Source organism: Oculina patagonica, chromosome 2, assembly GCF_052425735.1.
Source record: "Oculina patagonica isolate OP01 chromosome 2, crgOcupat, whole genome shotgun sequence".
Taxonomy (NCBI): domain Eukaryota; kingdom Metazoa; phylum Cnidaria; class Anthozoa; order Scleractinia; family Oculinidae; genus Oculina; species Oculina patagonica.
This window is the reverse complement of record NC_135759.1, coordinates 23274719-23301900: the sequence shown is the minus strand read 5'-3', so window position 1 is coordinate 23301900 and position 27182 is coordinate 23274719. Positions and strand designations below refer to the sequence as shown.

General features: G+C 37.5%; 2 protein-coding genes and 1 pseudogene across 4 annotated transcripts in view; 2 read left to right on the top strand and 1 right to left on the bottom strand.

Annotated features, from left to right (window-relative positions):
* Window positions 1-4613: 4613 nt before the first annotated feature.
* On the top strand, window positions 4614-11087 carry LOC144643616 (polycomb group RING finger protein 5-A-like; annotated as a pseudogene). Its single transcript, XR_013568941.1, has 9 exons — window positions 4614-4643; window positions 5434-5545; window positions 7435-7537; window positions 8496-8551; window positions 8894-8984; window positions 9538-9646; window positions 10036-10165; window positions 10252-10332; window positions 10703-11087. The product of XR_013568941.1 is annotated as a polycomb group RING finger protein 5-A-like (transcript).
* Window positions 11088-14571: 3484 nt separating this feature from the next.
* LOC144643615 (polycomb group RING finger protein 5-A-like) lies at window positions 14572-21051 on the top strand. 2 transcript variants are annotated; one of them, XM_078502922.1, is made up of 9 exons: window positions 14572-14649; window positions 15414-15525; window positions 16847-16949; window positions 18498-18553; window positions 18896-18985; window positions 19522-19630; window positions 20152-20281; window positions 20362-20446; window positions 20813-21051. In XM_078502922.1, the coding sequence occupies exons 1-9, from the start codon at window positions 14635-14637 to the stop codon at window positions 20857-20859; spliced, it is 747 nt and encodes a 248-aa protein (XP_078359048.1). In that variant the 5' UTR covers window positions 14572-14634; the 3' UTR covers window positions 20860-21051. The 2 variants fall into 2 exon arrangements, with proteins under 2 accessions (XP_078359048.1, XP_078359047.1); XM_078502921.1 differs by having other exon boundaries at window positions 20362-20442; window positions 20809-21050.
* A 3262-nt stretch (window positions 21052-24313) lies between these two features.
* Window positions 24314-27182, bottom strand: part of LOC144643617 (polycomb group RING finger protein 5-B-like) — an 8825-nt gene continuing 5956 nt past the window's right edge. Inside the window, 3 exon segments of the mRNA XM_078502923.1 lie at window positions 24314-25330; window positions 26400-26480; window positions 26632-26904. Of these exon segments, the coding sequence (XP_078359049.1) occupies window positions 25280-25330; window positions 26400-26480; window positions 26632-26904 (405 nt within the window). The 3' untranslated portion in view covers window positions 24314-25279.

Genomic DNA, 27182 nt, shown 5'->3' with positions numbered 1-27182 from the left:
GATTTACCCACTATTCTTAAAAAGTCAATAAAAGCCCTTAAACCTTAACAAGAAACTACCTTTGAAATTTCGAAATTTTTAAATGTTCCAAATTTTGCGGAACAGAAATGAACGTTTTCAATTTTATAATTACTTGGGTTGAGTTGCAAGGCGCTTTAATTCTATGTTATTACGAATTTTATTTTAAAGTGTCTAATCATATTTAAAAGTCATGCATTTTTTATAGCCAAAACCTGGGGAAGGTTGCTAATTCGGTAGTAATAACAAAGTGATGAAAAACTTGCCTTTAGTAATTTCAGCTTAGTTTATAGTACATATACATCCTTTTAACTTAATCCACATTTCAGAATAAACATTAAATTAACTGTGTTACAGAAACACAAGGTATAAGCAACTAAATGTTGTGGAATGAAAAACAAAACGAAATTACAATGGTTTTCATCATTTAATCCTGATTACAGTGCTGTTTTCACACTGAGTTCTCTTAAAATTTTCGTTTAGTTCTAGTGAATCGCATTTTTAAAGAAACATTAGACTTATTTGCTGATGAAAGTTATGGGGTTTTCACACTGACTTACGAATTCACTAAAAAATAAATTTGATCATGAGAAATATAAATAAAAGATACGGCTAGCCCGCGAGAGAAATTTGTTGTGTTGATGAAATCAGCTTGTCGGAAAGTTGCTACAAACAATACAATTCTTATCGTAAAAAAATGTTGTGGTTATTCATCGTGGTAGAGTACAATAATAATAAAGTATTTTTCGTTTGTCTCACGACGTAGTCACGTGTGATGGAGATCGCGACGTTTCGACTGCACACTGCTAGTCTTCATCAGGCGATAAGGTCGACTGGTTGTGCGTGAACTTATAAAGCACGCTGCCGCGCTGTGATTGGTTGGTTTTCAACAGCTGTGATTGGTGCATTTCTGTTGCCTCGAAGTTTGTAAGGGTAAAAAGCGAAAATGTGCAACACGTTTCTAAGAAAACGCGCAAGAAACAGCGAGGATCGAAATGCACCAATCATAGCTGTTGAAAACCAACCAATCACAGCGCGGCAGCGTGCTTTATAAGTTCACGCACAACCAGTCGACCTTATCGCCTGATGAAGACTAGCAGTGTGCAGTCGAAACGTCGCGATCTCCATCACACGTGACTACGTCGTGAGACAAACGAAAAATACTTTATTATTAATACAATTCTTAATGAATAATTATATGGGTTAGAGAGTATTTTTAAACTGTAAGCTATGAGTAATCAAAACTTAAAATTGCTGAGTAGTTTATTCAGCGGCTTTTGTAGTTTTAAGGTTAGTTAAGCCTTTATAGTATTTTGTATTGTACTAGCTTCAACACGCTGAGCTCAATAAAGGAGAATCTTTAATCAAGTTTCAATTTTCGAACTGAAAGGTTGAAACGACGAGTAAGCATGGTACAACAGTAGTTGTAGGTTGTTCTGAATTTTGTTATCATATTCTTACTTCACCAAGAAGTCTCATCAGCCAGAAGAACTGAACTACGTTTATCGTTTGGAAGCTCCGAAGAATTTACTGAGCCTGCGGTTTTCAGCGGAGATGTTGCTAAGCAACATGTTGTATGTTCTAGGTGATTATTCTGAGTGCTTGTGCATTTCTGATTGCTGAGCCCGCATTTCTTAGCAGAGATGCCGCTTCATAGCAGACAGCTGCTGTCAAACGAACTGCTCGCGAGAAGTTCCCGCCAAAAACTGTCTTTATGATCATCTTGAATTTCAAAAAACCCTCCACTTTCAAGCCAAAAGATAAAACAGTTACCAGAAAGATAAGTTCTGTACGCGGTATATGCTAAGAGAATTTAATACTTGTTATCCACCTGGTTTATCGCAACTGGTAATTTTGTTTGTCACTGCTAACGTACGCGTTTTCTTAGAAACGTGTTGCACATTTTCGCTTTTTACCCTTACAAACTTCGAGGCAACAGAAACCGAAAGAAGCGTTGGATTTCAGTTGAGTTTGTCCGCTGTGAAGGTAACGTGAAGTGTCCGTCCTGATGGCCATTTTCTCACGTGACAAATTGTAGTACTCGCACCATTTCTGATTGGACGACTGAACAATCGGAAACTATTCGGATACTTTTTCCAGGATTTTCCAAGAACGACACCTGCTTTCCCTAATGGGAATCTTGAAACGGAGGAGCTGTTGTAGCCAGGTTGTTTTACAGTGTTGACTTCTTTCGTTGGGAAACTTGAAATGTAAACAAAACATAAAAACACCATCGACTTTTATCGTTTATGACTCTGAGAACCCTGCTCTCAAAAAAATTAATGGCAAACGCCGTCAATTCCAAGGCACATTCTGATATTTTGAGAGAAATAAATTAAAGTTAAAGATGACAAATAAGTTACTCTTGCCCTATACGTTGCACTTCCAAATATTTAGGTGGATAAGACTCTAACTTACTGACTTGCAAGTTATAAGAAATCTGCAAGGTGATCCTAACTTTAACCTAACCTAAAAGTGTGACCATTTATAAGTGAGTGAAATAACAATAAAGGCGACTGAGTAGTTCTATCTAGGCCTTTCTCGATTATGCTAGTAAAACTGGCATTTAATGCTACTAGAAATTCTCGCATAAAGCCAAAAAAAATGCTAAAATAATGCCTGATTTCCTTAAAAAATGCCACTTGAATTCCAAAAAATGCTTTGTTTTATTTCAAACAAAACGTACAAACTCTCACATTATATGCTCATATCAACAACAGGTGATACTTAATAATTGTTTGTTTATAAAAAATAAAAATAAAAAAAATATATAAAAAAAATTAATTTTTTTTAAAAAATAAAAAAAAAATAAAAAAACACACACAAGTAACACAACACAAGTAACACAACGCACAAACAGTCGAAACAGACAGAAAACAATCAAATTATGTAATCAAAATTGTGAAACTTTAGGATTATTTATCCTTCTGAGTTCTGAGTGCTGAAAATCTGGATCACAGTCATGAAAAGTGACAAAAAATGCTAGCAATTCTTTTTTGAAGAAAAAACGAAAAAAATGCTCGTTTTCCCAAAAAATGCCGAAAAAAATGCTAGCATAATCGAGAAAGGCCTAGTTCTATCATGCGATACTGTGACAAATATACACTTTGTGTGCCTATTTTGAAGTTGGAGTTGACTTCTCCCCAGAGCCTTTGTTCACTGTCCAGTTGAAGCTGCTGTTTGCCAAAAAGATGACATAGAAATGAACGGTGTGGTTGCATTGTAACATGAGACATTTTAAAAGTGCGAGGATTGATCCCATACCTTTCTATTCCAGCCACATCGGCTTTTGCAAATATTATGATCCACTAAAACTTTCAAAACAACACCTGCGTTGTACTTGGCATAAAGTTAATTAAAAACGTATCAACACTGATTTTTTATACAATCCTCTTTTAAAACCTAGCTGCCTTACCCAAGGAAGCATAATTTTAGGCGTAACTTCTAAGTGTAGTTAGTATACACTAGAAGAGTAATTCACCGGTATAAAGTTTCCTTTCCACTTTGCAGCAAAATCATTTATGATAATTCTAACCCAGCTTAACTACAGCAATGGGTTTAACTGTATTTTTGAATTGTTTAAGTTTGTTGAGATCCAGGCTGGGTGAAGCGTATATTTGTGAGCTAAACGGCCAGCACAAACAGGACTGATATCCTAAACTCCACAAAGCTAATTCACTGTCTTCAGTATTGACAGGGAACAATTGTTGACCACAATTTTAATTGAAAGTATGAATTATCCGTTTGTTAAAATACATATTGTCTGTGACATGTGCAAATAGCAAGCCACCTTTAACAATGTTATCCCGTTAAAGCCAGTATTTTTCTGGCTTCTTTCTTTGCAATCTATTTTATTGCAAATTCACTGCGAGGAACATTTCTCTACTTTAGAAATGTTATTGTTGCGAAGTTTAGCTCAGGACTATAATTTACTGGGGAAGAAAATTAATTTTTGGCAGCCACATTTTAATTAAACACTTTTGATTCAACACCACCCTTTCAGATAATTGACGGGTGTTTTTAGTTGTTATCACTTGTGAATATATTTAGCTATAAATTTTTAATGATGTTAGTGTCATTTTCTGTGTTTTGGGGACCATACGTATTACAGGGACGTTTGCTAAATATTTACATATTAAGATGACCTGCTCTGCATCTGCCCTTGTGCAAATATTGTCCTTTTAAAAGAAAGTAGTTCCAAATTTTAAAAACAAGGATCAAATTAAGTAAGTAGGTTTTCTGTTGTCAGAATAAAACAAACGAATTGTGGATACGTTCTGAGAGGTTGAATATTTCTGAAAACGCACTGTCCCATAGCAACTGAGCGAAAGGAAAAGCGGTAGCGGCCATTGTTCGGCAATTTTAACTTGGTGCGTTGATTGCAGTTGATTTTATAAGTTGATTCACAGGCGCCTTACGGCCCGGTGATTATTTAGATATTTCCAGCTGATGAGTCGTAATAAATGAGTTTGCCCATTCATCCAATCGGCTGCTTTGTTTTTATCCGGGAATCTTCGTCACTCGCGACCGCGGACCACATGAATAGATGTCGGGAGTGTGTCACAGGATACAGAAGAGCTACTAAGAGTGCAAAGTCTGTCAAATTTTAAATGGCTGTTCTACAGGTAAAGGAAGTTGAAACTGCGTCATTTTTTTCACAATCTTACTTTAAGTAATGCTTATTAATTTGGCGCACATTTTGAGTCCGTTTAGTTCTTGTTAACGGAATTATCCCGTAGAAAGAACTGCATTTTCGAGGCAGGAAGTTGCAACTTATTTTTGAATAACAACATAAAACTACTGGTTGTAACCTTCACTCTTACGTAGATAATCTAAAACAAGAATCGGCAAGAAGGAAATTTATAACGTGCTCTTGTCGAAAGAAAAGCAATTACGTATCTCCTTCCTGTCAGCAGCAATATTCAATGTAGAAACATAATTTATTATATCACTGGAATCACGTTCCTCAATTCTTTCTAATTGCAATATTTGCAATTTCAGCCTGTTTTATCGGGTTAATATACGGTAAATATTTTAATACTGACCAACATGCTACAAATCTAGTATCACTTAGATTGTTGCCTAATCATAATCAGTTGCTCGGGAGATTCGATTCCATTAATCGCTCAAAAACATATGACTCCGATGCAGCGATGAAGCAAAATTTCGCAAAATGGCACCAGTGAAATTAAGGCCAGTGCATTAATTATGAAGTTGAGCCGAATTATAAAACAATACAGTGTAAAAAATAATGTTTTCCCGATCGACGTGGTTGCTTTCTAACGATACAAACACCTGTTTATAAATAAATAAAATTTACCTCGGAAATTCGACCGACCAATATTAAACTTGTAAAAGCTGTTAACATATACGCATGGAAATCCGCCGCTATCTTTAATTTGTATGTTCTATTAGTCAAACAGGGAGAGGAAACTCAAGCTTCAAGATCTCAACTCGTTTATTACATGCGAACTTTGCAGAGGATATTTAATCAAGCCGACGACGATCACAGAATGTCTTCACACATGTAGGTACCGGTTAAACGCTACGCTTTGTTACAAACGGCAATAATTTGGCCGCATAAAAGAATATATCCTTCGCTTTTGGAAGTTCAATCAATCAACATAACAGGTATCGAATTTTGATAACGAAAAAGAAAGACAAGTCTAGCCTAAAATATAGCACAGTCATTTTCTATTTGTTGCGAAACTATAGTAGGAAAAAGGGAAAGAAAAACACCTGCTCATAGACAGCCGTCAAACACTATTCATTTCATTGTTGGTTTAACTCGCGACGAAGATGAAATGTTCAAGAGTTGTTTTCGTCGCCACGAAAGCTTCTTATTTGTTTCTGCCACAAGTTTAATTTGCTAACAGGTTCTAAATACCTTCTTCTTGGTCGAAACATCAAGGTTTTTAATTTAAGTGTTGTTTACAAGCGGAGATTAAAAATCCATCGAAACCACGATTTGCAAATGTTCCTCCATTTGATAGTTAGAATTATTCATAAGATGGCGCTTTCGGGTTTAATAGTATTAGATAACACAGTAGGGAGCGATTAGTCTTAATTATATACTAGAAGCAATATACATTACATTATAATCAGTTTACCATGGAGATACACTCGATACGTGTTATCGTGGAGAGTGAGCGAACTTCCCAACTTTTTCAACCGGTAGTCGTTCTGAACAAACGTATCACTTTAACTCAAATTAGATTAGAGGCCCAGCATTTAACTACATATAAATAAATTTGATTCTTGCCACGAATAAAATCTCTAAAGGAAATATTATCCTTTTTCCAGTTTCCAAAACATGTCGACGAAATCGCCTATGTTACTTCAACCGGCTTTTCCAGAGCACACTTGATTTTTGTAGTTTGTCAACTGACGTACAATGAGCAAAACCTACGACATTAATCTTCACCATTTAGTTATAGCTTCTTTAAATTAAACCTTTCAAAGGTTGTTTAAAAAAGTTGCTTAACCAGTTTACCGCCAGGAGTGTTTTAGTAGCGTGTTTAGAAGTATTTTATGGACACTGCGATAAACTCACTAACAATGCTGCAAAAAGATTCGAACGGAAGATGAACTCATACTAGTGGAAATCGTTGGTCGTACCTTCAACGATGAGCTCTAACAACTATAGTGCTTTTATTGTCAAACTGTCGTATGGATGTTTGCGTCACAAAACCGTCTAGTTTTTTCTTGCTGCTAAACATGCATGTCAGCACCTAGAAATAAAAAGAAAAAAATACTGTAGAAAATGACTGTTCGAATGGCCGCTTTTGCAGTGCAGACGGATAGCCCACCCTAGTGAGAAAACAGAACGATTACAAATTCGCCGGTTTTATCCGTCTACCTGCATTCTTTTCGGATTAATCTATAAACTAGTTATTCGTCTTACAGCAAGGCGCCCAAATGTGTGACCACTTTTAATTTATTCACATTCTTTCGTGCAGATTTAATCCAATCAGAAGTCAACTGCAAGCTATCCACGGCTTTTGATTGGATTAAATCTGCACGAAAGAATGTGAATAAATTAAAAGTGGTCACACATTTGGGCGCCTTGCTGTAAATTGTGTCCTTCCCGTCCCATGCAAATGAGTGTTAAATTGGCTTCTAACCTGAGACAACTGAGTTATACCTATCAGACGCTGAAACAACTCACCTCATTCATCGTTCTGTCGTGTGAAAACTGTTTGTTTATTCGTTGTGGCGTTTGATAAAACTTACTAAGCCATAAATTCGCTCGTTCGTTTTATGACATGTCACGGCTCTTGAGTCTGATTCCAATCTGAGGAATAGAAAATTAATCTTGCCCATTTTCCATGAAGTAGTCCCTAGTTAGGAAGAACATTTTCTAACAGAGTAACATCACTTTCTAAAATTATTAAATTGATTGTGTCATTTTTACAGTCTGCAGGTCATGCATCATGAAATATTTACAAGATAGCGACGACAACAAATGCCCCACTTGCTCGATTCAGATTCACGAAACCAATCCATTTGACTTGCTCAGGTATCAATAACAGTAGTACTGAATTTAAACATCTATGTGTTAAAAAGTACGTATCCATTCTTGACCGACTAGTTCATTGATACAATAAACACGGTTGGTGTGCATTATTACTAGCCCTGCTTCGTGGCGAGGCATGAGAACGACTAAACTGATCGCGTTAATCCTCGTAGCCTAGTCTCTAGAAGAGAGAGACTGACTCCTGGACTCTCTCTTCAAGCGCCCGGTTCAGTCCTAATGTAGGGCGCGCAAAAGAGAGATTTCAGGGACTGAACTATAATCCTCGGGAAGGCTTCGCAGAAGCGCAATCTAGTTCATGTATAGTAGTGCGTGAGACACAAGCATATTCCAGTCGGGGAAATAAGTGCCAGTTTTGGCAAATCTTCGTTGAAGCACTCGAAGAATTTCCAAATTATTTCATCCAATCAAAATCTAGCTCGAGCGCTCACGAGTTCTCCGGAGGCAATCGTGCGTGCAAATACGTTATGTTGCTTAGCAACTTCTGAGACGAAAAACCGCGGGCTCAGTCACTTCTCGGAGAAGTGATGTCGTCATCAACTGGCACTTGTTGCCCCGACTGAGTCAGTGCGCGCTCATCTGCTCATTCCCGTGATCAGTTAGTGATCATTAACAAGCGAATAAGTAGTCAGATCAGTTAGTAATCATTAACAAGCGAATAAGTAGTCAGATCAGTTAACAAGCGAATAAGTAGTCACGACAAAACTCTTCGCCGGATTATTTTTACTTTTCGTTTACTCTTCCCTTTGATCCTGCTCTTAGTTTTTTTTCATTACCTACTAATGAGCAGACTATGTGTAGCGTTGCGTTTGTAATCTTTTTATGAAATTCTTTCTTCGTATGTTGTTTTTGTTTCATTATTGTGTGAGCGTATGTTGGTTTCCACTATCTTTTGCTGAGTTAAATGTTAACAGCTGATTGATCACTTGTTCTTTGTTGACAGGCCAGACAAAACATTGGAGGATGTTATTTATAAACTTGTTCCCAAACTGCAAGAAAGTAAGACATTTCATGAAGCCTGTTATTTATTTACCTTACACCTCTCTAGGTCGTAGGGAACGTATAGAGAAAAAGCCACATGGCGATGCATTACTGCATGAGTGTTTGTTACTTCTTTGATTTGTTAAGACGTTTTAAAAACCTCTTTTTAAAAGTGGAATAAGTGTTTGTTTTATTATTTTATGGCGCGGCAGTATTGAAAGTTACTTTATATGATTCTCAGATATCAACAAAGTTTTTAGATATATTACAGAAGAAACGGAGTTACTTATTCTGTTCTACTACCTGTGTACAATGACACGTTAAAATCTTTTAAAGTGCAAAAATTTTAATTGCTTGCAGATGAGCAGAGACGAGAAAGAGAATTCCGTGAACAACACAACTCTAAAAAACCAAAGGAAAACAAAAGAGGTCGAAGAAATCAAAGAAAACGGTATATGGGTTTCTTATATAGTTTAGCAGTCATAGTCGTAGCCTTGTGCTTCCAAGTCATCTGAAACTCTTTAGGTGCTTTTGGTGGTAGTACTTGCCAAAACATTCTTTCGTTCCATTGAATTTTAAAGAAACAATTAGAAACTTTCCTGGCTGAACATGTAGCATGCTCATTTCTTTGCTAAAAACCGCGGACGAGAAAGGCTGAAAGCTGTTGAGGGATAAAGATCAACGAATGTGGCAGCATGTCGATTTTTCTCCCCCATTTCCGCCCCCCCCCCCCCCACACACACACACACACGTTTAATTTTTAATTTTATGCTTCTCATAGTATGCCGCTTTTCAAAATACAACAAAGCTTCGTGTAGTTCTGTTGAGTATGTACTTCTTGCTACTGATTGAGTAGTGTGATGATACCATCTGATCTGATGCCTTTCTCAGTTTCCATTTCGGAACGTACGCCACTGACAAAACTTCTCCAGTTCCCCTGTCCCTAGCCAGGCGTTCCAACTGCGTTCAGGTGTAGTTTTAACTGAAATTGTTTTTTTTCTCAGTCCCAGATTACGCAGCTGAGCCCGTGAGCAAGCGAATAAAAATATCAGCAGTCGAAGAAAACTTTCACCGCGATGACCCACAGATTGGAGTTTGTCTCGAATGTCTGAAGTATGATTTTGATTCTTATTTTAAGCTGCTTTAAACGTCTTTCCAAAGTAACACATAATTAGCTACACTAACTACACCAGTTGCCAAGAGTGTACATTTTATATTACTTCGGGATCCAAAAAATATCTACTAACGTGAACCATTTGTTATTGCACGTGAGTTTTACCGTTTTTGCACAGCCATCAAACATTCGTTTTCTTTGTATTAGTATAAATCGAAGTCAAAGTCTTTCATATTTTTTTGCAATCAATCAATCGATCAATCAACTAATCAAATGCAATCACTCACTCAATCAATCAATCAATCAATCAATCAATCAATCAATCAATCAATTAACCAATCAATCAATCAAGTAAATAAAAGCTAACAATGAGTTTGTTCTAATTTAGTGACACCTCAGTTCAAGAACAGCCCGTGAGGGAACTGGTGCGGAAGTACATCCGTTGCTCATCAAGATTGACAATAGCACAGATCAAGAAATTCTTGAAAGTCAAGCTTGATCTTAGAACCGCTGACCAGGTAAATGCACCTCATGTGTGAATAATGACTTTTTGCAAATGCAAAGGCGGTGAATAATTTGTAATTAACTGGGAATATTTTCTCAGGTTGAAGTGATGTGTAACGGTGAAATCATGGGTAAAGATCACACATTGGAGTTTGTTTACATGACAAGATGGAGGGTTAAGGCAAGTCAACCAAAACCATACTACAATTAATAATAAATAATGCAGCATGACTTTCGAAACTATTGGAACTTTTAGTTTTCAATCTACCGAGCCTTAAGCTTGGTAAGGTTGCGAACCGAAGACAGAATCGTTGAGTCGACATTTACATTTTCCAATGTGCCAGTGTTTGGCGAAAACGGCCATTTTTGCTCGTTGTTCTTTTCCAAATTACAAGGAGAAAATGTAAAGGAATGAGCAAAAGAGAGAGTGAACTCATATTCCCCTTGTCATCCGGAAAGATTACAAACGGGTCATAAATTGTACGATTTTACAACTATTAAAGACTTGGTTTTCGGATTATTTTAAAAACCATTTTTTCATTATTTTTCAGGAAGGATCTGTCCTTGTGCTTCAGTACAGACCAAGATTAGATTTTCTTTAAACGTCTGCACAACTGATACTTTATTATGGAAGAATTATAAATTTTATATTCCTTAAAGAAAAAAAAGAAAAAGTAACATAAATGTCAGTTTTAAACAATAGACAGCACCCATATCTCTCAGAAGTATTGTTCAGAAATATTATTTTCGAAAAAACTGCAAGATAGTCGTCCTTTTTCGAACGCGCGCCGTCTTCCGAGAGATCTGGAGCAAGTGTCAAAACGGAGAGGAGACGGAGGAGAGATGCACTGCGGCGTGTGTCAACGGCGTGTGACGCTCGCAAAGACTCACGCATTTGCAGTCTACTTTCCGAAAAAAACTAACATATTCCCCCCAAAACTCTTCTGGCAATGGCTCTGAGTTGGAAAATGCTGGCTGAGTGTTTTTGTTTTCTGACGTGCGGTGTGTTTTTAGCCACTGACTCACGTACCTAAACACAATTTACTTAGCCTTCATGAAATAAAATTGCTTAGATAAAACAAAGTAGCTTAACCTTATGCGTATTTTTTTTTCTAAAATAGCTTTTTTAACCTAGCCTGCGTTGCAGACAAACTAAACCCAATACAGTCACTATATCGAGGATTTGCGACACGTCTGGCTGCAACGGACGCTTTTATTTTAACCCTTCAACTACCAAATTTCTTTGGGTTTCTGAGGCAGTCTTCTGGGCTTAAGCAGTGCCAGGTTAAAATAAGAGAGGATTCATTAAGGAAACTCAAAAAGAAACGCATCTGTTAAAAAAGAGGGAACTTAAAGCATCAGAGAACTCAAAATAGAACGCACAAGTTAAAACAAGCGGGAACTCAAAATAAAACGCACAAGTTAAAACAAGAGGGAACTCATGGAAAGGCACAAGTTAAAACAAGGGAGAACTCAAAATATTAGGGAACTCAAAATAGAACGCACATGTTAAAACAAGGGAGAACTCAAAACATTAGGTAACTCAAAATAGAACGCACAAGTTAAAATATGAGGGAACTTTAAATGAAACGCAGAAGTTAAAACACGAGGGAACTCAAAATAATATTTTTAATGAATAATACTATGGGTTAGGGAGTATTTTTAAACTGTAAGCTATGAGTAATCAAAACTTGAAATCGCTGAGTAGTTTATTTAGCGGCTTTTGTAGTTTTAAGGTTAGGATAGCTTTTTCAAGTATTTTGTATTCTAGCTTTCACGCCGAACTTAAGGAAGGAAAATCTCTAACCAAGTTTTTGAACTAAAGGGGAGAAACCACGAGTAAGCAAGAGTAGCTGCAGGCTGTTGCGAATGTTGATATCATATTCGTACTTCAAAGGAAATCTCATCAACCCCGAAGAACTGAACTACGTCTATCGCTCGGCGTCTCGGGAGAATTTATTGATCCTGTGGTTTCAGCGGCGATGTTGCTAGGCAACATGACGTGTGTTTCCACTGTTCTCTTATTATCTCCAGTAATTGTCTGAGCCCGCATTTCTCAACAGAGATGCCTCTTCACAGCAGACAGCTGCACGCTGTCAAACGAACTGCGCGCGAGCAGTTCCCGCCAAAAACTGTCTTTTATAAACATCTTAAATTTCTGAAATCCTCCACTTTCAAGCCAAAAGATCTAGATAAAACAGTTACCGAAAAGATTAGTTGATAGAAACGTGGGATTTTTTTGCGTTTGTCCACTGTGAAGATAACTTGAGGTATCCATGCTGATAGCGATCGACTCGCGCGACAACTTTCATGGTTCTTGCGCCAATTCTGACTGGACGATAACAATCGGAAACTATTCGGATACCTTCGGATATTTTTTCCAGGTTGTTCCGAGAACGACACCTGCTTTCCCAAATGGGAATCTTGAAATGGAGAGAGCTGTTACAGTGTTTAGTGACTTTGTTCGTTAAGAAAACTAGTAATGCAAACAAAACGGTAAAAACAACACTTTTGTCATTAAATGCCAAGCACTGTTCTTTAAAAAAACTAAACCGATTGCAAAGACCACTCTATTGCAAGGTACTTTGTGGTATTTTGAGGGAAATAAAGTTAAAAGAAGTAATTAAATCTTGCATTATACGCTGCACGTTGTTATATTAGGTGAATGAAACTCTAATGTGCAAGAATTTAAAAGAAAGCTGCTGAACAGTACTTCAGGGAATTCTGAAAGTACAAGGTGATCCTAGCTTTTACGTTACTGAATGAAAAATAACTGTACATGAACATTTAGTGCCAGTGAGTCCAATAAAGGCCACTGATATGGTACTGTGACACATATACACTTTGCGCGCCTATTTTAAGGTTGGAGTTGGCTTGTCCTTAGATCCTTTACATTTGTTCACTGTCCAGTAGAAGCTGCTGTTTGAAAAAAATGTGACAGAAATCAACGGTTTGAGCTGCATTGTTTTAGTGGTTTTGAGACTTAAAAGAGCTTGACGAACACCTAAATTTTGTTGCATTTACACATAGTTAAATGGGATATAAAGTTCGAGGAGCGATCCCATAGCTTTCTATTCTGGTCACATTTTTGCAAATATTATCCACTACAACTTTCAAAACAACACCTGCGTTATACTTGACATAAAGTGTCACAGGATTTTAATCGATAAGTTTATTAAAAACCTACCAACACTGACACAACACTATTTACACTGACTTAGCTGCCTTATTACCGAAGGAAACATAATCTTAGGCGTAACTTCTAAGAGCAGTAAATGAAGAGACTTGTCTCGCTCAAATTGCGAAATAGTCATTCACCGGAATTAAAGCTTCCTTTCTAGCTTGCAGGAAAATCATTTATGTTTATTCTGACCCGGCTAAACTACAGCAATGGGTTTAACTATATTTTTGAATTGTTTAAGCTTGCTGAGGCTCAGGCTGGGTGAGGCTTATATGAGACATGCAATACGGAAGATAACATTGCAAGAAAACAGCCGGCACAAACTGATATCCTGAACTCCACAAAGCTAATCCACTGTCTTCATGATCAGTATTGACAGGGAACACTGAATTGTTGACCACAATTTTAATTGAAAGTATGAATTATCCGTTTGTTAAAATAAATATTGTCTGTGACGTGTGCAAATAGCAAAACCACTTTAATAGCAATGTTATCCCGTTGAAGCCACAATTTTTTCTGGTTTCGTTCTTTGCAATTTCTTTTATTGCAAATTCACTGCGAGGAACATTTCTTTGCTTTAGTAATGTTACTGTGGCGAAGTTTAACTCAGGACTATAATTTACTGGGGATGAAAATAAATTTTCGGCAGCCACATTTTAAATGCTTTTGTTTCAACACCACCTTTTCAGATAATTGACGGGTGTTTTTAATTGTTATCACTTGTGAATATATTTAGCTATAAATTTTTAATGATGTTAGTGTCATTTTCTGTGTTTTGGGGACCATACGTGTTACAGGGACGTTTCCTAAATATTTACATATTAAGATGACCTGCTCTGCATCTGCCCTTGTGCAAATAATGTCCTTTCAAAAGAAAGTAGTTCCAAATTTTAAAACTGATAAGGATCAAATTAAGTAAGTAGGTTTTCTGTTGTCAGAATAAAACAAATAACGAATTGTGGATACGTTCTGAGAGGTTGAATATTTCTGAAAACGCACTGTCCCATAGCAACTGAGCGAAAGGAAAAGCGGTAGCGGCCATTGTTCGGCAATTGCAACTTGGTGCGTTGATTGCAGTTGGTTTTTTAAGTTGATTCACAGGCGCCTTACGGCCCGGTGATTATTTAGATATTTCCAGCTGATGAGTCGTAATAAATGAGTTTGCCCATTCATCCAATCGGCTGCTTTGTTCTTATCCGGGAATCTTTGTCACTCGCGACCGCGGACCACAAGAATAGACGTCGGGAGAGTGTCACAGGATACAGAAGAGCTACCAAGAGTGCAAAGTCTGTCAAATTTAAAATGGCTGTTCTACAGGTAAAGGAAGTTGAAACTGCGTCATTTTATTCGCAATCTTACTTTAAGTAATGCTTATTAATTTGGCGCACATTTTGAGCCGTTTAACAGAATTATCTCGTAGAAAGAACTGCACTTTCAAGGCAGGAAGTCGCAACTTGAATAACAACTTAAAACTACCGGTTGCAACCTTCCCTCTTACGTAGATAATCTAAAACAAGAATCGGCAAGAATGAAATTTATTACATGCTCTTGTCGAAAGAAAAACAATTGCATATCCACTTCCTGTCAGCAGCAATATTCAATGTAGAAAAATAATTTATTATATCACTGGAATCACGTTCCTCAATTCTTTCTAATTGCAATTTCAGCCTGTTTTATCGGGTTAATATACGGTAAATATTTTAATACTGACCAACATGCTACAAATCTAGTATCACTTAGATTGTTGCCTAATCATAATCAGTTGCTCGGGAGATTCGATTCCATTAAGCACTCAAAAACATATGACTCCGATGCAGCGATGAAGCAAAATTTCGCAAAATGGCACCAGTGAAATTAAGGCCAGTGCATTAATTATGAAGTTGAGCCGAATTATAAAACAATACAGTTTAAAAAATAATGTTTTCCCGATCGACATGGTTGCTTTCTAACGATACAAACACCTGTTTATAAATAAATAAAATTTACCTCGGAAATTCGACCGACCAATATTAAACTTGTAAAAGCTGTTAACATATACGCATGGAAATCCGCCGCTATCTTTAATTTGTATGTTCTATTAGTCAAACAGGGAGAGGAAACTCAAGCTTCAAGATCTCAACTCGTTTATTACATGCGAACTTTGCAGAGGATATTTAATCAAGCCGACAACGATCACAGAATGTCTTCACACATGTAGGTACCGGTTAAACGCTACGCTTTGTTACAAACGGCAATAATTTGGCCGCATAAAAGAATATATCCTTCGCTTTTGGAAGTTCAATCAATCAACATAACAGGTATCGAATTTTGATAACGAAAAAGAAAGACAAGTCTAGCCTAAAATATAGCACAGTCATTTTCTATTTGTTGCGAAACTTTAGTAGGAAAAAGGGAAAGAAAAACACCTGCTCATAGACAGCCATCAAACACTATTCATTTCATTGTTGGTTTAACTCGCGACGAAGATGAAATGTTCAAGAGTTGTTTTCGTCGCCACGAAAGCTTCTTAACAGGCTCTAAATGCCTTCTTCTTGGTCGAAACATCAAGTTTTTTAATTTAAGCGTTGTTTAGAAGCGGAGATTAAAAATCCATCGAAACCATAATTTGCAAATGTTTCTCCATTTGATAGTTAGAATTATTCATAAGATGACGCTTTCGGGTTTAATAGTATTAGATAACACAGTAGGGAGCGATTAGTCTTAATTATAACGAAACTTTTGCGCACTTGTTTACACTAAAGCTCAGCAAATACAAGAAATAAGATTTTGGTTTTCGAATAACGTAAAGTTAACATAGTACAGCAACCGATGATCCACGCGAGTAGTATTGCTTCGCGTCGCTGGCATGTGGATTGAAACAAGTTGACAATTATTCAAAATTTATTGTTTAGTCTACATCCTGGGAAATAATACACCAGAAGCAATATACATTACATTATAAACAGTTTACCATGGAGATACACTCAATACGTGTTATACATCGTGGAGAGTGAACGGACTTCACGACTCATTCAACAGTTGTCGTTCTGAACGAAAGTGTCACTCTAATTCAAATTAGATTAGATGCCCAGCATATAACTAAGTATAAACTGGGTTTCTGGTATAAATAAATTAACCCCTTGCTACGAATAAAATCTCTAAAAGAAAGGAAATATTATCCTTTTTTCCTTTTCCAAAACATGTTGACGAAATCGCCTATGTTACTTCAACCGGCTTTCCCAGAGCACACTTGATTTTTGTAGTTTGTCAACGTACAATGCTAAAAAGATGGGACATTAATCTTCTCCATTTAGTTATAGCTTCTTTAAATTAAAGCTTTCAAAGGTTGTCAAAGTAAGTTTACCGCCAGAACATGCCGTGACTCTTGAATCTGATTTTAATCAGCGGAGTAAAAAAAAATATTCGCGCGCATTTTCCATAATGTAGTCTTTAATTCAGTAAATAGAAAGAACATTTTCTAATCGCGTGATATTACTTTTTGAAAATTATTTAATCGATTGTGTCATTTTAACAGTCTGCAGGTCATGCATCGTGAAATATTTACAAGATAGCGACGACAACAAATGCCCTACTTGCTCGATTCAGATTCACGAAACCAATCCATTTGACTTGATCAGGTATCAATAACATTATTGAATTTAAACATTCATGTGTTAAAAGTACGTATCTATTTGACCGAGTAGTTCATAGATGCTATAAGCAAAAACATTTAAGAGTCTAAAGACATATGTAAACAATGTAAACTTACGAATAGTGGTCCAGTTTTGTGTAAAATTACTATGCCAGTGTACTGAAGCTATAAACTTTAGTCCACTCGCGTCTTGCGGATACCTCGCTATTACGGACACCCCACCGTTACAGACAGGAGTAGAAGTCCCGGCGAATAAGAATGACTGAAAATAACTCCCGCTACTAACAGCTTTCTCTATTACGGACTCGAAATTGTGATTCCGAAGAAATCCGTTGTAGAAGGAGTTGACTGTACTGTGATGCCATCAGGACTTTAAATCTTAACTTGAAAAAGTCAGGCTGATTTTTTTCAAGTTCTGCCCTTGTGGCCTGAAAAAACAGTTAAAAATAAAAATGACATCATTCTTCCTTTAACAAAAATTTGCTTTATATCTTTATCTTGATGTACTAGGTGCATTTCATGTACGAGAATACCACTTCGCCAATTTAGTACTTTTTACCAAAAAGCAGAAAAATCCCAGTGACAGTGTCCCTTTAATCCTTGTAGTCCAGTCCCTGAACTCTCCCTACCCCCGCCGTATATAGGGGCTGAACCCAGGCGGAAGAACAGAGAGACTGACTCCTGGACTCTCTCTTCAAGCCCTTGGGTTCAGCCCCTGTGTTGGGCGCGCGAAAGAGAGAGTTCAGGGACTGGACTAAAATCGACCACAATCGGAATCCTCGAGAAGGCTTCGCAGAAGCGCAAAATAGTTTACATAGTGCGTGAGACGCCAAAGCATAGTCGGTGCGCGCGCATCTGATCATTCCCGTGACTACAATTAGTGACAAGAGGATAAGTACTTACCCTTCAATTATTTTTACTCGTCGTTAACTCGCCCTTTGATCCTGCTTTTAAAGGAGATGTGTCACGGATTTTAGCCAAATTTAGGCATGGGAAATGGCCAACAAATTCGGTGAAATATAAAAAATAACCACTTATGACAATGAAGGAACATTTCAATAACGAAGCAAATACAAAAGAAGGTATGGAAGGCCAAAAATGACGAAGATAGAAATGGATTGCGATATGGGTTTTTAAAATACTATTGGACTGAACAGTTTTCAAAGTTTTAAATTTCATTTGCTTGTAACTTTAAATTATAACGCCAGGAGACACATTTGGTTGCAATGAAGCTATGGTTTTTTCATTTAGATCCATAGAAATATTTTTCTTGCAAACATTACGTTTCAACGCGAGTATTTGGCAAAGCGTAATAAAATGATAAACTTAACTCAGCCGAGACACAGTCCCTTTAATTTTTTCAGTAGCTACCAATAAGCAGGTTTTGTATAGCGTTGCGTTTGTAAGCTTTTTATGAAATTCTTTCTTCGTATGTTGTTTTTGTTTCATTATTGTATGAGCGTATGTTGGTTTCCACTATCTTTTGCTGACTTAAATGTTAACAGCTGATAAATCACTTGTTCTTTGTTGACAGGCCAGACAAAACATTGGAGGATGTTATTTATAAACTTGTTCCCAAACTGCAAGAAAGTAAGACATTTCATGAAGCCTGTTATTTATTTACCTTACACCTCTCTAGGTCGTAGGGAACGTATAGAGAAAAAGCCACATGGCGATGCATTACTGCATGAGTGTTTGTTACTTCTTTGATTTGTTAAGACGTTTTAAAAACCTCTTTTTAAAAGTGGAATAAGTGTTTGTTTTATTATTTTATGGCGCGGCAGTATTGAAAGTTACTTTATATGATTCTCAGATATCAACAAAGTTTTTAGATATATTACAGAAGAAACGGAGTTACTTATTCTGTTCTACTACCTGTGTACAATGACACGTTAAAATCTTTTAAAGTGAAAAAATATTAATTGTTTGCAGATGAGCAGAGACGAGAAAGAGAGTTCCGTGAACAACACAACTCTAAAAACAAAAGGAAAACAAAAGAGGTCGAAGAAATCAAAGAAAACGGTATATGGGTTTCTTATATAGTTTAGCAGTCATAGTCGTAGCCTTGTGCTTCCAAGTCATCTGAAACTCTTTAGGTGCTTTTGTTAGTACTTGTCAAAACTATTTTTCCATTCATTGACTTTTAAAGCAACAATTAGAAATTTTCTTGGCTGAACATGTAGCATGCTCATTTCTTTGCTCAAATGCATGGAAAATTTACGAGAAAGGCTGAAAGCTGTTGAGGGATAAAGATCAGCGAATGTGGCAGCATGTCGATTCCCCCCCCCCCCCCCCCCACGTTCAATTTCTAATTTTACGCTTCTTATATATGCCGCTTTTCTAAATACAACAAAGCTCCCTGTAGTTCTGTTGAGCATGTGCTTCTTGCTACTGGCTGAGTAGCGTGATGACAGAGTGATCTCATCTGATTTGATGCCTTTCTTTTCCATTTCGGAACGTACGCCACTGACAAAACTTCTCCAGTTCCCCTGTCCCTAGCCAGGCGTTCCAACTGCGTCCAGGTGTAGTTTTAACTGAAATTGGTTTTGTTTCCTCAGTCCCAGATTACGCAGCTGAGCCCGTGAGCAAGCGAATAAAACTATCAACAGCCGAAGAAAACTTTCACCGCGATGAACCACAGATTGGAGTTTGCCTGGAATGCCTGAAGTATGATTTTGTCAAACTCTTATTTTAAGCTGTTTTTAAACGACTTTCCAAAGTAACACATAATTAGCTACACTAACTACACCAGTTGCCAAGAGTGTACATTTTATATTTACTCCAAGTCTCCAAAAACGACCGCTACTAACAATGTGGTATAAGTCATCGAGTTCATTCAGTAATATTACTGTACTTGAGAGAGGAACGTTTCACTGTTCTTGCACAACCATAAAAAAAAAATCAATTTTTTTGTGTTAGTCTAAATGGAAGTGAAAGTCTTTGACATGGGTATGGCAATCAATCAATCAATCAATCAATCAATCAATCAATCAATCAATCAATCAAACAAACAAACAATCAATCAATCAATCAATCAGTCAATCAATCAATCAATCAATCAATCAATTAATTAATCAATCAGCCAATCAATCAGACATTCATTCAGTCAGTCAGTCAAAATTCGAAATAGTCAAAATCAACTTATCAATCAAGTAAAAAAAGCTAAGAGTGAGTTTGTTCTGCTTTAGCGACAACACAGTTCAAGAACAGCCCGTGAGGGAGCTGGTGCGGAAGTACATCCGCTGCTCATCAAGACTGACAATAGCACAGATCAAGAAATTCTTGAAAGTCAAGCTTGATCTTAGAACCGCTGACCAGGTAAATGCACCTCGTGTCCGATGGATGACTATTCAAGAATACGTACATAACGGTGTGACTAATTGGGTATATTTCCTCAGGTTGAAGTGATGTGTAACGGAGAGATTATGGGTAAAGATCACACATTGGAGTTTGTGTACATGACAAGATGGAGAGTGAAGGCAAGTCAACCTAAAACATGCTAAAATTAATGATAAATAACGCAGCATGCCTTTCGAAACTGTTGGACCTTTAAGTTTTCAATCTGCCGAGCTTTGTTCAAAGTTGCGAACTCCAGGACACATTCGTCGAGTCGGCATTTCTGGCATTTCTCAATGTGTCAGCGTTTGGCGAAAACGGACATTTTTGCACGTTTTTTTTTCCAAATTTAAAGCGAAAAAATGTGAAGGAATGAGCAAAAGAGAGAGTAGGCTCAAAGTCCTGTTGTCAATCAGGAAAGGCAACAAACGGTTCATACATTGTGTTACAGACTATTAAAGATTTGGTTTTCGGTCTATTTTAAAAAACATTTTTTCATTATTTTTCAGGAAGGATCTGTCCTTGTGCTTCAGTACAGACCAAGATTAGATTTCCTTTAAACGTCTGCACAACTGGTACTTCATTATGGAAAGCTGTATAAAGAATTATAAATTTTATATTCCGGTAGAGAAAAGATTTAATTGACATCAATGTTAGTTATAAACAAAGGACAAGACCCCGTATCTTGGACCCTAAGAAGTATTATATACATTTCGCCGATAAAAGGTTAAAAATAAAACTTAAGGTAAAAGCTGTTAAAATTGATGCTAAACGTTTTCGATCTGTTCGATCATCTCGACTCTGATGATGATCGAACAGATCGAAAACGTTTAGCATCAATTTTAACAGCTTTTACCTTAAGTTTTATTTCTAAGAAGTATTGTTCGGAAATCTTCTTTCCGAAAAGACAGCACAACAGTCTACTTTTTGTGAACACGCGCGGTCTTCGAACGAAAGATCTGGAGTGAGTGTCAAGACGGAGAGTGAGACTGAGGAAAAACACCCTACGGCGTGTGTCAAGGTTCGCCACGATCCAAGCGTTCGGCGCTTCGCCGGCGACTACCAAGGAGCAATTTAAGGAAAAAAAGACTGTTTTGCAGTTTACTTTCCGAAGGAAGCGACTATATTACCCTAAAGCTCTTCTGACCATGGCACGCTGGCTGAGTGTCTTCGCCTTCTGGCGTGTGGTGTGTTTTCAGCCACTTACCTGGACACAATTTACTCAACTTAAACGCGTATTTTTTCCATATAGCTTTTCTAAAAGTTGTTTGTTCTTAGAAATATTATTAGTAAACAGTTTCTGTTTTCGATGATGCGAGCTTTACCATTTTGGTGCCCGTCACGGTTTTGACCATCGGACTGTATGGGCGATTAGGTTTACTTTTCATTGTTGTGGAAATTACGAATTTACAAGCTCTTTCTTGCCTGTAGTCTTATGCATCGCATGGCGCCGCGATAGGGATTTAAAATAGAGTAATGATAATAATTATAAAAAATAGAAATAAATTTAAAAATTTATATAAACAATCTGATCATCAATGTACCCCAAAACAAGATGTATGCCTTCATCAAGCAGAGAAGTACGTTTTACCTTGTCTTGTTGCTCATTTCCTCGTTGAAGAAAAGAGGTCTTCAATCGCAGTTGTTTAAGATTATGTTAAGTTCTGACTGACCTTTTACCCTCCACCCATGAAAACATAAAATCTTAACTATATAATATCACTATGGTGCCCATGAATTTTGTGAACAAATGAGAATATTTTAATCCATCTTTGACTGCACTCAAGGAGAGCAAGAATTTTTTGTTTCCTATCAAAACAGTAATCGAAGCGTTTCCCAACTTCTATTTTCTTTTTTCCGATCAAAATGTTTGTGCCGATAAAGTAACATGCTTATCGATGCTTATCCCCTCTTGCATGTTGCTAAGCAACAGGACTACCATTTTAAGGCCTCTAGTGAACCTCTCGCGGCACATAAGCCTGGTCCACGCGTGCGATGCAAATGCAAACACGAAGGCAAGCGACGTTCACACGTAGCTATAGAACGCAAATGCAATGTACGAATAATTCGCAGACGCAGTTGAAGTCTTTTTCCAAGATGACGGACAAGACACGCTTCGCTTGCTTACTTTTGCGCATGCATTTTCGTTTAGAAGAATTGTTCACACGTGGAGCGAGTGGAAATGTGAGAGCAAGCCAGACGCAAGAAAATGGACAATTCTCCATTCCTTGCACTTGCATTTGCAGTTGCGTTTGCGTTTTGCTAGTTTACACGTGTTTTCCTTTGCATTTGCGCTTGCATTTGCGTTTACATCGCTCGTGTGAGCCAGCCCATGCATACTCCATTTAACAGAAAAAAACACAGGGAATTCTATGTTAACACCAGAATGATAACACTGACACAACAACGTATGAAAATGGGCTCGAAGTGTGATAAAGGGAGACTCTCCTGTTGTAATCAAGAGAGTATAAAGGGGTTGTTCCAGATATAATTTCTATTTTATTATTCAAATAAAAGTTAAATCTTAGCCTTCTTCGCATCGAGTTACAGTTTCCGAGGAATTCGGGAAATTGGAACAAAATACAGAACTCAGAGACTCAAAGGACAGTGCAGAATGCGATGGAGCCGACAATTGAAAGTATGATGTTTTATGTTCGTGTTTATTTGCTTTCTTTTACTTTCGGAAAGCCTCAGAAAAGCCTGTTCGCAGACTACTTGTATTCCTTCCCGGGTATTTCTTACGCTAATCTTTGCAACCGTAACACGACACTTCGTTTGAAACAAGATACTTTTGTTTTCCTTGAAAATGCCATAACATGATGCTTTTGTATTTTTGTTTGTTTTACGGCAGCATCGATGGCATTTGTTTAATTTAATTAAGTTACGGTTTAAACTGCACGAAAGACGATTCTCAAAAAATAAAGAACAAAACTAATCAAAAGACATCTTTTTCGAAAGGTTTTTTAAAACGCAATACAGCTAGGATATTTGTTTCCTGGCCATCAGGATTTCACGCCGAAAATCCCGGTGCAAGTTTTTTCATACCTAATTACGAAAGCGCTGTGAAAATCTCAAAATCTAATTTAATTAATTTGCGGTTTTCACTTGGTGTCACGAGTCTGCAGGAATCCTACCGCAAACACGCAATACAAGCGATGTTCATGAGAGTTCCAAAATATAACGTAAACTAATCTGCGCATGCGTTTGGCGCAAATTACGTTGCCCTAGAAAGAGTAGTACCACAAGGAGAGCCAAGGGTTTTCTGAAACAAATATATACCTTTGAGATCTTCATATAAAAGTAACTTTAGAAATGCTCCACGTTTTACCTGGGGGGTATGGTCATATGCTCCCCACCCCCTTACCTGCTTCACAGGAATAATTAATTAATTGATATTAATTAATTAATTGGTGATTAAAAGTTTACACCATAGCGCCTTAGCGCGTTAGAGGTTTAGCAGACGACAACCCACCAAACCATCACAATAGTGCATTCTGCACTAAAAATGCAAAAATACAAAATGCAGCTTCGTGTCCGAGGACTGGAGATGAAACTAAAAATTAAAATTAAGTTTCTCTCTTGGTACATCAGACTACAATAACCTTATCAATACAGTTTCCATGGCAGCTATAGCTTATGGCTAACATTAACCTTTAACCTGTTTCAGTCGTTCATCGTTGTCTTTGAGGAGAAAAGTAAGTAGTTCGAAAGTCAATGAGGACTGCGGAAAATACGTTTTATAATATCTTTTTTTCGCCGTGAATGGCACGTAAACAACTATCAACAAAAAAAGCCGCCAGTCTCTTTTTTGGGTTAGTGCGGCCGTTTTAAAATTCAATTCTCAAGGGGCCAAACCCAAGACCCATCCAAGTGTTGTATCCCTATTTAGGTTTTTGTGCTGTTTTTAAAATGGCCTTTTTATACAGATTCCTTATTACTTCTGAAGATGTAATAACACTGATCCGTAGATAAAGTCTATTTATTTTAATTTATTTACTTTTTAGAAGAGTGTTTTTTTATTGTTCTTTTATTACTAAGTTGTTATTCTATAAATCGCGTACAAAAGGAAAATCTGTCGACCATGTAGCGCACCTAAATGCTAACAACTGAGGATTATTCTGAAGTTTCTTCGTTTTTGCCTATGTCGTAAAAGATTTCTTAAAAAACTTGGGAACTTGGTTCTACTGGTGCGATGTCATTCCACGATTCCTCCTGCAATTGTAGAGCACTGAAGTGGCAAACTGTCTCGGCGTTCAGCCGCGCGAGAGATACATAGTCTACTTCTCTTTTCGGCATGTTTGATACATCTCAGTTTTAAATATCTGTAAGTACTAGCTACTTAATACATTCTTGTGACTTCATCAGTCATAACTATGTACAGTATTTTCTCTCTTAATAAATATATTAACTTCTATTTACACTGTGTTTGAATCTATGAGCACGACAGGCGTTAGTCTTGTGAGTGGGCATATACTAAAACCCGAAACAACGAAACGAAACCACCGAAACGAAACGACCGAAACCACCGAAACGAGCGAAACGAAACCGCCGAAACAACCGAAACGGCCGAAATCACTGAAACAAGCAAAACTTCAAGATTTTCGCCACTTACCGTACTATACACCCCGTTTAGCCTACTATACACTCTGATTAGCCTACTATATAAACCCCGGTTAGCCTACAATACACTCCTGTTAGCCTACTACACACTCCGGTTAGCCTACGTTTCACTTAGGTTAGCCTACTATGCACTCCGGTTAGCCTGTTTACGGTTAGCTCTCAATAATTGTAATGGGTTTTGCTTGTTTCGGTGATTTCGTCTCGTTTCGCTCGTTTCGGCCGTTTCGGTTGTTTCGGCGGTTTCGTTTCGGTCGTTTCGGTGGTTTCGCTCGTTTCGGTCGTTTCGTTTCAGTGGTTTCGTTTCGTTGTTTCGGGTTTTAGTACATGCCTTGTGAGTGCGCTGCTTTCTGCGAATTGTTCTCAGAGGAAGTCCATTCTTGGTCTGTACTGGAGAGTAAGGACAGTTCCCTCCTTGAAAATGACACAAAAATAATTAGGATAAAATTTATTAAGATGATAATAAAACAACTCTCTCAAAGTTATCGGGTAAACGAATAAAAAGCCTCTCTAAAAAGTATTTTTTTATCTCCTTCTTGAATTCATTCAGTGATAGGATAGATGGAATGGATCTAACCCTATCAGGAAGAGCGTTCCAAAGTCTGGGTGCGGCAACTTGAAACGATCTGTCTCCATCATACTTGAGGTTGATTTTGGTATTATAAAAGATATAAAAGAGGTTTATAAAACATTTCCTAGCTTTTTATTTCTACACAAGGCCAATTTCCAATGAAAGTGTCTTCTCTATTAGAGAAGGCGCGGTGGCCTAATGGTTAGAGCGCCGGATTCCGGAGCGAGCGTTCCGGGTTCGAGCCCTGGCCGGAGTCACTGTGTTGTGTTCTTGGGCAAGACACTTTACTCTCATAGTGCCTCTCTCCACCCAGGTGTATAAATGGTTACCGGCGAAATAATGCTGGGGGGTTCCCTGCGATGGACTAGCATCCCATCCAGGGGGGAGTAGAAATACTCCTAGCTGCTTAATGCTAAGGAAACCGGGATAAGCTCCGGAAGTATGCGCCACTTTGGCTCGAAGCTGACCTTTTTTTTTGTCTTCTCTATTAGACTGAACGTAGAGGTTATCTGACCTAATGCTAAATGACTCAGATTATTAGCTAGAGTTCGCTAATGCTTTCTTTACATCAAGTGCTTGTTTGGTTAATTTACTGTTCTTGATCTGAGTTTTGAAACTTCTTTGATTCCTCCAGAAGAATGTCCGAGCGAAGGTTGAGGACAGTTGAACAGGTATTCGCGATGGCGCATTTTTTTAATACGTGAGTTAGATAGCAATGTTGGACATTCTGCGGACCACCGTATTCCGGTTTTCCTAACTTGAAATGGACTTCGAACGGTAAGTTGAATTAGTTTATCTTAACTCTTTCCAGAACATGCAAAGAACAGTGATCCTTTGCCTTAAACAAATTCAAATCCATTTCTCAGCACGCCTGATCTACTGCTCTCCAAGAAACTCAACATCTCGTCTTACCTTTACTCTCCATCTTGTCATGTACACAAACTCCAGTGTGTGATCTTTACCCATAATTTCTCCGTTACACATCACTTCAACCTGAAAAAAATGTTTGGCTGTTTAGATTGCTTGATGTATACCCTTATTAAAAACTGTTGTAGGTCCAGATAACATTATTACGGTAACTAGCGCCTAGTCAGTTTATAAATTTAGTGACAAAACAGGCAAAATATATTCAAAGTTCACTTGCCTGGTCAGCAGTTCTAAGATCAAGCTTGACCTTTAGGAATTTCTTGACCTGTCCTATTGTCAGTCTTGATGAGCAGCGGATGTATTTACGTACTAGTTCCCTCACGGGTTGCTCTTGAACTGAGTTGTCACTAAAACAAAAAAATAAAATAAAGTTTAGTCGCGTTGCCTGGCTTGCTATCTTTAACTTGTCGAGCAGGTTTGAAACGAGGTAGAGCAGTTGTTTCGTACCAAGCAAAACAAGTGTGTTTTTTTCCTTTTGTCGAAACGTCGGCTGGAAATAGACCTATACTGGTTCAGTGTGATTCGTAGCAGTAAACAGAACAAACCTTAAATGATTCTTAATAACTTTGATCTTTTTAACTCATGGTGAACAACAACTCAACTAGCCCGTCTTCTTTCCTATTTAATAGCATTTGGGTTGTGTAAATTTCTGCTCATATAGGAAACCAATGGAAACGTTTTTAAGAAAGAAGTGGGGTCGGACGAGTGAGTGATTGTGGTCATTGTACAGTTTCACCTGAGCTTTTCATGAAGTAATGAATGTTCTGA